Below are 12,971 nucleotides of genomic sequence, written 5' to 3'. Positions count from 1 at the left end.
AGCAGTGGTTTAATGTCATATGGAATTCTTGACAGTGCCATAAAACATTCAAAGACAAACAGAATATTAAATGTCTTCATCAGTAAGAAGTGTGAAGTGAGGAAACCTTAGCTATCTGTAACACTTAAACTTATTTTAAAACCTAGTTCAAAATCACAGCAATATTTAAGAAATTAATGAACTCTACATATGATTCTTACCCTGAAAAGGCTCAAAAGTATCCATAAAATCAAAATTTGGCTGGAGAGGAATAAGCCCTGGTTGAATCATATCAGCATTTCCTAAGTGTCCTGCAAAATTCAGGAGATGGATTAGATTAGCTTCACATCACTGACATAATAACAGCAGTAGGATTAAAACACTCCACAGCCAGGCTTGGCAGAGATGTTACAGAAAAACTGCTGCTGAAAGGAACTGAGCATCTGCTTCTCTTCAGAGCTACAGCACAGTCCAGAATTCAAAGCCATTGGGGAATGAAACTTTCAGCTAATAAAATGGAAGGGGTGCAACCTGAAGGCTCTGACATCTGGGATTGCCAAGCTCGGACGTCTCCTGCTCCCAAACCTCCTGCACTACACACACAGCCTTGCTGGGAAGCACAGCCTGACCCACCGCAGCTCACAGCAGAGTATTGTAAAGTAAACCACCATCCTTTAATTTGCCTTGAGTACAATTCATGTAAACCATGGCTGCTCTGGAGTTGCTCAGACATCCATGCAGCAAGGATGGTGCACAGTGGACATGTGCCATCCCATCAGACAGACAGAGCCTCCAGACAGAGCTGAACAGCTCTTGGGATTGTTTGTACAGATGCGACTTGGCACTGGCTGTACTGGACAAACAAAAATACACAGGCACTCCCTTAAAAATACACACACAACTATGCTTTGAGATAAATCACAATGCCTTCACCACTGATAAAGTAAATACTGCTCTTCAGAGCAACATTAGGGGGGCAAAGCTGGGAGCAGCACCTAAGAAGCTAAGATAGAAATTAAATTTGGATCATTAATTGGGATTCTGTAACCTACAGAATCATAAGACAGCCACACTCCCTGACCTGTTTTTATCTGTATCAGCAATATAAGATAGATTTCTTAGGCAAGGCTACAAGAGCAGCAAAGCAACAAACCAGAGTTTTTGTAGGGGTTCTCACTGCAACATAGCTACAGCCAACAAATACCTATGTCCCTGGAATTTGGCCAGGAAACCAGCTGATGTGAAGACAGAGTGGAGAACAGGGTGTCGGTGAACTCGGACATGAGCATGTCTGCATCCAAGAGGCTGCCTTCCTCCATAGGGACAGGGGTTTCTCTGCCATACCTTCTTTTTTGCCAGAGAACCACATCATCATCCTGTCAAAGCAAAGGAAGAGAGGTCAGGCTGCCTAGACAATGCCAAAGCAGTCTGGTGCAGATCTATGAAAGCAGCCCTCATTTTTCACATTTTTAAAGAACCTCTCTTTGAGGAGCCATCAAATGGACTGAAACACATCAGTGGTGCTTCTGATACACCAACAACTTCAGCTCACTGAAATACCACAACATTCTGGGAAAGGTTTTTGTCCAAAACCCAGATGTTGACTAGAGGATGTAAGACAAATAACAATACTTCCTTGTTTGATTGATTACACAAGTATTTTTGTACCTAGTTTAACAATCCCTTGGTTTGAATAAAGATTAAAACCAACATGAATAGCCAGAATGCAAACAACTCCGGTCTTGTGAGATGTATCTGAAATTCTGAAGTGAAGTGTAATTGTACTCCGAGTTTGCACAAGACACTTTTTGCCCATGAAAAATACAACATAATGTGACTTGGCTTACTCATCCCTCACTACAGGCTGAGTTAAACTGCACTGCCTTGCAAAAACAACAGAACAGCGCTTCTGATCATCAGTTTATACACCCAAAGTAGGTTTGATAGCTTAAGGGGACATACTAAATGGCGATACCACTGTTTGTTCAACCATTTTGTCCTTTTTTAGGATCCTGGCATATTATCTGCCTCAGCTGAGGGCACAGCAGGAAGATCTGCAACATGTAGCTCACACATCTTCACAGATCCAGTTAAACAAGCAAGGCAGCAGTGCCAGTTACAACTCAGTAACAAGATGAAATCATGTGCCAGCCCTCAAAGAGATTGATCTCTCTGGGTATGCAATGCTGATTCCCATTTCATCTGTCACAGCGCTTTACATTCAACCTCTCCTCCATCCAATTTAAGCTACAAATCTTACATTGCTCTCTAAGGCACAGAGCATTAAGGTGTCTAACCTTAATTAAGGCTTAAGCAAGATGCTTGTCTTTAGATTTTAATCAAAGCAAGCTACTGCATGTTACAGCTTTGTTATCTACTGCGGGTTCTACAAGCATAAATGCTGCCACTTCTCAGTGGTGTTACCTACCCTGACCAAACTTGAAAGATCTTCATCTTTATGTTTCTGTAACTGCAAAAGGAGAACAGAAGAGATGGTAAAGTCAGAATAGGTCCTGTATGTGCCAGTAGAAGACCTGATTTGCAAAACTTTTAAGACCCAATCATGCACAATCAGTCCCAGCACAACAATTTTTAGTTAAGTGGAACTAATCCAATGAGCACGTCTGTACCAGCTTATCATCTGTTTTAAGTACTCTTGCATGCCAGAAAAAGCAATAGAAAAACTCAAAAAGCAACAACATACTGATCAAGCTCAAGTAAACTACCAACAGACCCTTTTCTTGAAGTACGTTCTCCACTTGTGGTATTCCCTGATGACTATTTCAATTCTTCGTTTCCAGTATTTCCCTTCTGTTGCAATGGCCTGAGAACACAAACACATACCATGAATTACACGGAATCACATAAGAGCTGAATATTCAATACATTTCCAAGCAAATATTCAGGCATAAAAAATGCAAAAGAAAGCATGCTAATTCTGTTTGAGCTCATGTATCAGCAGCCCACACTGTCCCAGAGTTCAGCTATCACAGAGCAAATCTGACAGTACTAACTTCATCTTTCCCACAAAAACCAAACACGAGATGACATCTGACTGCACTGTCAGCATCTCCCACAGCAGCTCAACCATAACCAAGAGTTAAGAAATGGCAAAAAAACTCCCTTTAAAATTAATTTACTGAAATATAACATATAAAGCACACAATATCCTGTGAATTTCACAAGGTCACATGCACAGACACACACATAAGCAAAAGCTGCTATGAATGACACAAAGCAATAGAAATCTGATGTCCAGCTCAGGGAGAACCTTGCAGGCCACACACTGATGGCAACAAAAGGATCAGACAATATGGGTCTTCAATGTATCACAGAGAGCAGTGTGTAAGTTGGGGAGAGCAGACTAATGAGAGCCTTAACTTTGTGTTCGAGGGTCACTTTCAACACAAACATCAACACTGTTCTTTCAAAAACCTGAGACAGTTCCACAAACTCATCTGGAACTCCTTTGAGTTATAAATTATTCTAGAGTTATGCAGTATAGAGAGAGTCACATATTGCCACATCAAGGGCCTCACTGGTTTTCTGCAAGGAGCCAGAGGGCAGATGTTAGTTTTCATTTATGTTTACAGGAGCACAAAAATGAAAGAACACAAATTCATATTTGCTCTGTCTGCGAAACTACCTTGACACAGAAAAAGAAATTACTTGTTCTCTTGAAACCACACCTTGCCAATTACACAAAATACAGAAAACTCTCCCGAGGTCACTTAGATTCAGTCCTGAAAACAGTCATCACTCTGATTTCCCACCGACTTCCAATCAGAAGTGGCTGTCAAAATCTTAACTATTCAAATAGCACTTCTATGACTTATGATTCATTAAACTACAACATTAACATAAGTTACACAGATAACAAATGTCCTTCTGGTTGCACCTTGATCATCTTAATGTGATGAACTCACAAAACCAGGTTCACTCTGGTTTTAATGGTTCCTTCTAAATAAAAACAGAGCACAGATTGGCTATGCTGCCTTGTTTCCAGCAGACCCAAAATCCTGTTACAAACTCCAGAGCCTGTTCCTGGGGTTTCACACACCTCTGGCCGACGGTGCTCATCGACGTCCACGGAGCCATCCAGTGGGGTCACAAAGTGGCACACGGGGTTCTTGCGCTTCTCCAGGTCTGAAACAACAGCAAAAATGCAACTGCTGAGCATGTGCAGGGCCGGCAGAGAGCTCTGTCACTTCGGTGGCAAGGTGTGACAGCGGGCCTAGCCAGGATTCCTTCCCGATAAACAACAGAAACAGGGAGATCTTGGGCTGTGCTGGGAGCACTCAGCACATCCCCAGTGCAGGCACATCTAGGAAAGCCCTGATCCAATGGCACTGGCTCTGAAACGTCAGGCCTTGAGCAGATTCCTGAGCTTTTCAGTAGACGGTAATTTCAATTCTCTTGTTCTCACCGATGTCTCACGAAAGACCCGCCCCCAGCGCGGTACTTACACTGCATGTACCAGGCCCTCCAGATGGCGTTATTGAGACGGATTTTATCTCTCCACTGAAGCTTCAATCCCTTAAAATTTTTCCATTTTGGTGAAACCAACCTTCCGCTGCAACAAAACAGACAACGAATCATTCTGCTTTCAGTTTTTCTCTCCTTCCTTTCAAGGCAAAGCATCCCCCTGTAACAGCCAAACTGTCAACAGATAAAACAACAACAAGCCACACTTGGCCAGTCACAACTTCTGCTTTTTCCACAGCTCACTGAGCCAGGAGCCACAGATGAACCCAGGCTTCAAGACTCCTCCATGTTCTCATCCATGAGAACTAGAAACTGTCACAACTGGTCTCACAGATATCAGCAGGAATTCAATTCATTTCACCCACACTTTTCTCTTTGCCAGTATCACACCTTTTCAAATCCCCTCCTATGAGCTTCCACCAACTGGGAACAAGATCACTCAAAATTAAGAGGCTTCTGCATTGTTTGGTCACATATAGTTGTGGCTTGGACCTTTTGAAGTCCATTCTTACACTTCCATTTGATTTTTCCAGGCTTGTAACACTGGGAAGGAAGAATGAAATGCCAGTTCTGGCCCACAAAAAACCACAACCCACCAATTCTACACTGCTGGTAATCAGAGCTGGGCACAAAGGAGTACCAACAGGCTAGAAAGAGTAACTTTTCTCCAAGGAAAGACAAGGCCAGAAAAAGAAATGGCTGATCCTGGGAGGTGGAAGGGAAATGGAAGGAAAAAGGAAGAAGCAGCAGGGATTCCAGTAAACACTGTATAAACACAAACTACCCAGCCCTTAAAACACACCTTTATGAATCATTAATCCATACTATTGACGGGGCAGAGGAAGTAGGAAATACTCATAACACAGTAAATTTCAAGCTGGAGATTAAAGTATGGGAACTGTGCCTATCCCAGGTTCTCCCTCCTGTTTTTGGGAGTTTTAGCCCAAAACACATCTTCTCAGCTGCTGCTTGTGCAACCTTGCTATGAGGGAACTGGACCAGCAGTACCAACTGGAACCCATATAACAACAAAGGAAACAGGGTCACCTTGACACACTACAAGCATCAGGTCAAGAGGCACAACAAGAAGGAGCAACAGGAGCAATGTCACCTACAAACTCTATGCCCTCTCAGAAGAGATCCTTGAGCACGTGGTCAGTCTGGAATAGTCCCTGCCATGAACTGCAGTGGCAGTGGAGATGTACCAGCACAGACAGTGCCCCCACCAGTCAATTTGCCTCACACATTCAGTACAAATTAACTCAGAGAGGAATTATTTATCCTTAAAAGCCCATTTCACATTTAAGTTCTAAAACTGCTGTGCAAATAGGAAGCACATCCTACAGAAGTGCCAGGCACTTCCCTTAGCTCACCAAAGCCCATGTATAGAGCCTGAGGCTGGAGAAGTGATGATTCCCAGTTTCCTATTTGGTCTGGGAAACCTCCCAACAGCAGCTCTTCTTAAAGATATCTTTTAATAAAACTTGCAATACTATAAACAAGTAAAAAGTTCTCAGCCTAAACAAAAGCAACCAGAATGCCAGAGCTGCCAGTAACAGGATATTAAATGAACATTTTTTCACATATTTGGTTCACCATTTCTTTCCTCCCTTGCTGACACCACAACTCCCCTCACACTCCAGTATTCCCACAACTCTGACAGTAGCAGAGAAGCAAATGCCAGACTTCAGCCAAGTGACAGGTGAAGAAAACCAGCTCTGCTCTTTCAATTTTACTCCTATATAAAATGTCAGTTGTGGCAACAGGTTGTAGCAATGCACCAGCAGGTGAGTTGTTGCCCGACTGCGAAAATTTTTTTTTTCCTCCTTGTCCTCTTTAAAAATAAACTGCAATGCTCTTGTATGCACAACGAAGCAGATGAAGAGACCAGGTATGAACCACACTAAAAGGATCATTCCCAGCAGCAAGAGAACAGGTATATGACCAAGTTGTGAGCCCTGTCCATGCCCAGCTTCCCCTTTGGGGTGTAGGCTGTACACTGGGCTATGCTACAAGGCTCTGCTGTGGCCTTTGGGATGCTGGTGCTTGATAAAAAATAAAAGTATAAACAAAATTTGGTATATGAAATAGAACATCAGCACTCCCAAGACAAGCAGACTTGCTGGAGCAAGCAACTTCACTGACTGGGAGTGAGAGCAAACCATGTCAACTATTAGCAAGGAATAGAAAACTCACTGTTAAAGTATTTTGCTCTCTTTTCTCTGTCACTGGGCTCTGAGACACTCAGTACAATCAGATCTGTATGGTCACAGTCATTTAGGAAATCCTTCTGGATTACTTCTTTTCAGTGGTGCATTCATATGCCACTTTTTGAAATACATCTCCCAAAACTCCACTTCTAAATTTCAAGACTTTTCGTTTATGGAAAGATCTCCAACTATTTTATCTCACTGTTACCCAGCCCATGTGTCAGGGCAGAGGGTGGATCTCCACCCATTTAATATTTCTCCCATCACTGCAAACTGTCCCAACACCTTCAGCGTTCACTGCACAGCCAGCTCTGCCTCAGAACCACCACACACCTTATCTTTCCTTCTAAACCCAGACTAAAGCACATCTTTTCCTGTTTCTCATCTGTACATTAACAGTTTGGAGACAGGAGATTACCGTGCTGATGCATCACCAGCACTGACAAAGTGCCCACATGCCTTTGAGTAAGAAATCTGTCAACTTAATGTTCATCTCTTCTGTGTGACTCGACAGTTTGCCAAAGCAACAAAACTCTAATTATCTGCACTCAGAATAACAAGAGCAAATGCTTTTCTATAAAAAGACTAAAAGGAACTGTAATCAAGTCTGGTACACTCCTTGCATCTTCAAAGAGCTAATTAAAACTGGAATTAAAACACAAATAGTTTAAAATATTTTCAATTACATTCTTAGAAAATGCTAAACAAGACTAGTACATCAAAAGAAGGAAGTGATTAAGAACCTATTCTTAAAATAATTATTATTTTTAGTTCCCATGGGAGCAAAACACAAGTCCAGCTTGAGGTCAGAAGTGAAACGACTTCAGCCTCAGTGGAGAGGAATCAGCATGAAACTGACAACAATATTTAGACACTATTCCAAATTCCAAAGTCAATGGACAGTCAATTACTTTGAACACTGTGACTGAGAGCAGCTGCCTAACTGAAAGCAGGCTTCGGATTTTAAAGCAGCAAAACAACAGAGGAAAAAAGAAAAAAACCCAAACAACTGGAGACACCATCTGGCTGCTGCTCCTGCCAGTTCTGTAAGAACACGCCAACTCCTAGAGCAAATGTGGAGCAACTTCCCAACAAGTCACTGTGTACCTGCAGTACAGCCCAACAGCACACCCATGGTCCTGGCCCCCTCTCCAACAGCTGCTGCAGCTCTGCAGGGATGCTGCTTCCAACCAGGGGAACAGAAGAACATCCCAAGGGAGAATGGGACCCAACAGTGCACTGTACAAGCCAGGACAGCTGCACCCACAGCATGTGGGAATGCTGGTGCTGCACAGAGGGTGCCCAAGCTGAGGAACACAAGGAGCCAGGCTCGAGGGTGCATCCTGCAGGGAACACTGCCGCCAGAAGCTCAGCTCATGCAAGCAATGCCGGAGAAAGAGGTGACTTTCATGTTCTCCTCGCTATCACACATAGCATAGCAAAGCAGCTGAAAGCCATCTGACAGGTAACTAGCAATGCATTCCAGCAGCTCAGCTCAGTTTCCCATGCAGAAATATCCACCTCCTGAGTCCAAATGCCCTCATCAAGTGATTTGATCACAGCAAACCAGCCAAAAGAGCTGGAAATCCACTTGGACACAGTTGCCCCAGCGTGCTTTGCAGGAGTCGCCGGGCTGTCACAGGAGAGGCTGCAGCCACCCGAGGCTGCCACTTCCATTTGCTGCAACTTTCACCTAAAAGTCCTCAATACACCAAGAGAGGCTGGAGTCCATTCCCAAGGTTTTTTTATGTGCTGTTTCCCAGCTCAGAAACCTCCTCAGGCAACTGGGATCCAAGCAAGCAGACAGGTAACACAGCACTGATCTCTCACAGCTCTCCATTTGTAAAATGCCAGTGAAAGCAGCTGTGTTTTAAAACAATTAGATACCTTCAAACATCACAAAATTTGCAACAAAGTACAAGAAACAGATATCCACTGTGAGAGTGTGATCCAATTCCCTTCAACACCTTTGATTTCTAATTTTTTCTTCAATCAACTGAAATGTAATTAGGGAGCAGCTTTGTATTCTAACAGTACCCTGACAGTATCCACAGTATTACAAGCAAAGTTTTGCCTCTGAGAATCTCATCATTTCGTTCTAGGTTAATAACACTCAGTTAATGATCTTGCAGGATATTTTAGTGATGCTTTTGATTCAGTAGAGACAAGGCAAAGGGGTTACCTTCTTTCTTAACAGACACACGTGAGATGCCATTCAATGCTGCAAAATTTAAACCAGTAGCTCTCCCTAGCACTGAAACAACACTAATATTAATTAATAAATTCAATGAGAAACTCCTTCCAACATCTGTAGAAGCACGATCAAGCTCTGAGATGACTCACAACAGAAGAATTCCCTGTTCTCCTCCCTTAATCAGAGGATTTTAAGATGGACTTCAGTCAGCATAAAACCACATGACACAAGCACCCTCCGGATTTGGGCAGAAAGGGACACTTATCTGTATGCAAACCCAGAAGAAATTTGGGGATTCTTCATTAATTATTAGCATTAAGAAACACCAGCATTTTAGGAAACTGTTTTCTACAAAGAGCACTGAAGGGGCAGAGAAGCAGACTTTAAAATATTAAGATAAATTCCATATATCCTCCACTTAACAGGTGGTTCGAATACACGTCGACTAAATGGAAACTATATGGTACAGTACAGCACAGCTTCTGGGTTTTACACAGCTCAAATGCTTTATTCAGCTGTTTCTGATTCAACTTGCAGTTGCCCAGTTTTTATCTCCCTCAGAAACGCTCACAACAGTACCACAGCCTTATGTTTAAATCCTTTTCTAACAGAAGGCAATAGGGAGGATTTTGCTGTAAACATCAGCCTGAAAAATCCCCTTTTCCCATTCAGAAAAATCCAAGTTCATTCTCCATCCCATGACATTTAAAAGTTGCTGAGCAGGAATTCTAGCTGGGAAGTGATCTTGGGATTGTAGTGAACTAAATGCTACACCAAGTAAGAAACCTTTAAAATACCCTCTGAGGGTGGAATGCAGGATCTCCTCCTTAAAGTAAGGAAAGAGCGAATTACATGCCCATGGCTACAAAGTATGCGAGTGACAGTGCTAGAAGTAGGACATGAATTGCAGGGACAAGGAAAATCTCTGGCTACATTTGGCTCCCTAGCTCAGGAGGTGTTATTTTTTTCTCTTGCACTCAGAGAGCACCTGGCCAAGATCTATCGTAGATGGAATTTAAACACAAACCTCCAAGTGCTGTGGTTTAGATTCCACAGGCCTGTCCTGCTGCCCAAGTATGTACTCCCAGCAAGCCCAGCAGATAGGCTGGAAAGCAGCTACTGTGTGTCCGCAGGAATCACTTCTACAGACCACTGGAGTCTAGTGTGCTATGGTTGTAAACAAATTATTTTGGTTTCAAATCTGAATTTTGTCAAATCAGTCTACGGGAACAAGCTACAGAGAAGTCCTGTGTTTTCCTGTTTAGGTAACGGATTCCCACTGCCCTTGTGCTAAAACAACTCTTTTTTGCCTTATTAGCTCCAGCCTCAAAACCCACTTCCTCTGTGCCTTCCCCCAGTTCCTTCCTGTACATGATCATGCAATTTTTTGAGGTAGGATAAGAATTTTACTTTTATTACAAGTAATGGCAATAAGGCTCTTAATTTAAGTAACAGGACAAAAATCTGCTTTGGTAGTACAGTAGCTAAATAGATTAGCTTTCCCAGCAACACAGAAAAGGAACTTTCTGGCTCCTCCCCAGCATTTTTTTTTGAAGGCGTGGTTTTAGTTTGTTTTTTAATCTCCAATCTGTTTTGCTGGGGAGTTGGGCCTGTCAGCTCAGCTCTCCAAGAGCCAAAACTAACAGTATTTCCCCAAACAAAGGTTCATTCAGAGAATCAGATTATATGCATTGTGTGTTGGAGCAAAGGGGCATGCAAGAGAAACCAAAACATTTCTACATGGCGTGAATGTGTGTAGGACTGGCGAGGAGACCACGTTTTAGCATCTTACTATTCCTGCCTACAATGTTAATCCCAGCTGCAGCCTGAGGATACTAATCCCAGACAGAGCTCATTTTAAAAGCCAGATTTAGGGCAGGTCATTTGCTTGGTTACCTGGTTCATCCTCCTTACCTGAAATCCTCCCACAGTAGCAGGCTCAGCGTTGTGGAGGGATGTTCTATTCCCCACAGACCACAAAGGACAGCAGGGAGCTTTGTGCTGAAGTTAAATCAAACATTTTAAAACAACCAAAACGTCCCCTCACTATTTGATTTATCTCCTTTTAAAAATAATACTTCCATCTTGAAGACAGAGATACTGGATCAGAAAAGTATTTTTCCTCTGTCATGAGGATTATCTATTAAGAAGTGTTAGAAAAATAAAAATGAAGATCAAATTTAGCCACTGGCAAATTGGAATTGCAACACCTGCAAAGGAACACGTTATCTGGACTGATTTCACGCAGGCATGCTCAGGTATGCACCTCCTGAAATGGAACAGGAAAGTAGAAAGGTCAGCTGTGTGCCAGAAGCAAATACTCCTGTCCCAACAAATCCACAAGAAACTTTGATTTATTTATATTATAAATTCAACGCTATTTTAAGCTTGGAAATTTAACTTAATTTGCATAAATGAAAGTCTACACCGGACTCAGGAATGACCAGGCAGGTGTTGTGCCAAGGCAGCCTCCACAGGGAGAGCTGAAAAACTCATGTTTTGAGAGCATTATCACACCTACCCGACAGCTTTTCATACCACCATCATTGTGTCAACCAGGGAAGGGAGCCTCATGCTGCAGTTTTAGCCAAACACAACATGGACAAGGTCAGCTTGTGCAGGAGGAGGCTGCACACACAACCTGCAGCTGGGAAGACCACTGAGAAATGCCTTTGCCAGATGCAGGTTTCATGCAGGTTATGAAAGGGTGAAAAGAGCACTGGGCAAACATAAAGAACAGTACAAATATCAAAGAGACTTGAAGGCTATAGTGTCCTTCAGCCAGTGGTTATTTAAAGACTCAGAATATTTAGACAGTTTCTCATTTCCAGTCAGAAACCAAAGGATATTTCTAGAAATGTTCCTGCTTTTCAGACACTTGTCCAACAGTGGCTCACTTTAGTACAGAACTGGAACAGCAAGAAAAGAAAAAAGCTTAAGTAATGTCATTAATATGTCAGTCAAAAGGCTGAGAAAATGGGCCTTACCATCACATCTCTCACCACTCACCCTCCCGAAACCTCTCCCTGATCCCTGCTGTCCTTAACTTTGTCCCTTTACAAAAGTCACATACTTTGTAGCTTTATAAACATCAACACTATATAAAATGCCACACACTTCCACTGTCAAAAATCAGGACCTTCTTAAAGAACTACCAGAAACCTCATCATGGAAAAAGAGGCTGACACAGAAGTGACACAGTGCTCTGAGATCCAGGCTCAGAGGCAAATCCCACCCCTTTCATTGCCTAAATCTGAAATGCCATGATGGAGAGCTGCTGCCCATGGGCACAAAGTGTGTCAGTGGCAAAGCAAGGACAGAACACCAGCCAAACATATCCTGGCCACACACCCCACACTAGAAATGCTACCAGCAAGAGAAAGCTTTAGCAAGGATTAGGTTTACATTTTTCACATCAGATCAGTACATTTGGTTTTCGTTCTTTGTCAATACATTTGGTTTTCCTTCTTTTTGAAGTGATTCCTGTGCTCTCATGCATGGTGGAAAGAAGTGACATTTTTAGAGCTGCTTCAGTATAAAGGGAAGTGATCCTACTTACTTCAATGTCTTCAAATTTTCCACTTCTTCCTAAGACTTGATTTCTGCCACTGGCTTTTCATCAAACTTCTCAGAATCACAATATACACTACAAGAGCTGTTTCCCAATACAGATGATCAGGAACTGATAGGGTTTTGCAGTACACCTCCATTTTCATTTAAAAGGATGGCTGTTGGTGAGGACCCTGTTGTATGGAGAGCTATAAATGTGTCAGGATCTTTTTGAACATTAAGGCCCCAGCCTAGATTAATGAACTGATCAAGATGTGATGATCTGGGACTTAAAAGATTCTTCATACACGGAGCTTCTGAAAAACCCAAACAAACCCTATCAGCATGGCAGATCAGCCCAGCTCTCTGAGCAGCACACACACATACCACCAGAGCCCAGAGCTGTTTACCATGCTCGAGAAACATGAAACCAACACTTCTTGTGCAGAGGATACTGTAACATTCTCTGAACAACATTACAAGCCTATAAATATACTGCAAAACTTCAGGGATCTTATTCTGAAAGTGCCTTAAGGGTTTGCAAAAGCAGAGAT

At 42.6% G+C, this 12,971-nt stretch overlaps 1 protein-coding gene across 2 annotated transcripts in view; it reads right to left on the bottom strand.

Moving 5' to 3' along the window:
* Positions 1-12,971, bottom strand: part of LOC104688829 (MLX interacting protein) — a 45,489-nt gene that overhangs the window by 17,649 nt on the left and 14,869 nt on the right. For both annotated transcript variants that reach the window (XM_039560934.1, XM_039560935.1), the window contains exons 2-7: positions 4,446-4,552; positions 4,040-4,125; positions 2,714-2,803; positions 2,408-2,449; positions 1,184-1,355; positions 201-290 (exon numbers count right to left, since the gene is read on the bottom strand). In XM_039560934.1, coding sequence (XP_039416868.1) covers positions 201-290; positions 1,184-1,355; positions 2,408-2,449; positions 2,714-2,803; positions 4,040-4,125; positions 4,446-4,552 — 587 coding nt within the window. The remainder of the gene's footprint in view (positions 1-200; positions 291-1,183; positions 1,356-2,407; positions 2,450-2,713; positions 2,804-4,039; positions 4,126-4,445; positions 4,553-12,971) is intronic.

This window comes from Corvus cornix, chromosome 15, assembly GCF_000738735.6.
Source record: "Corvus cornix cornix isolate S_Up_H32 chromosome 15, ASM73873v5, whole genome shotgun sequence".
In the NCBI taxonomy this organism is placed as follows: Eukaryota; Metazoa; Chordata; class Aves; order Passeriformes; family Corvidae; genus Corvus; species Corvus cornix.
The sequence above is the reverse complement of the archived record's forward strand: the minus strand, read 5'-3'. Positions and strand labels throughout refer to the sequence as shown.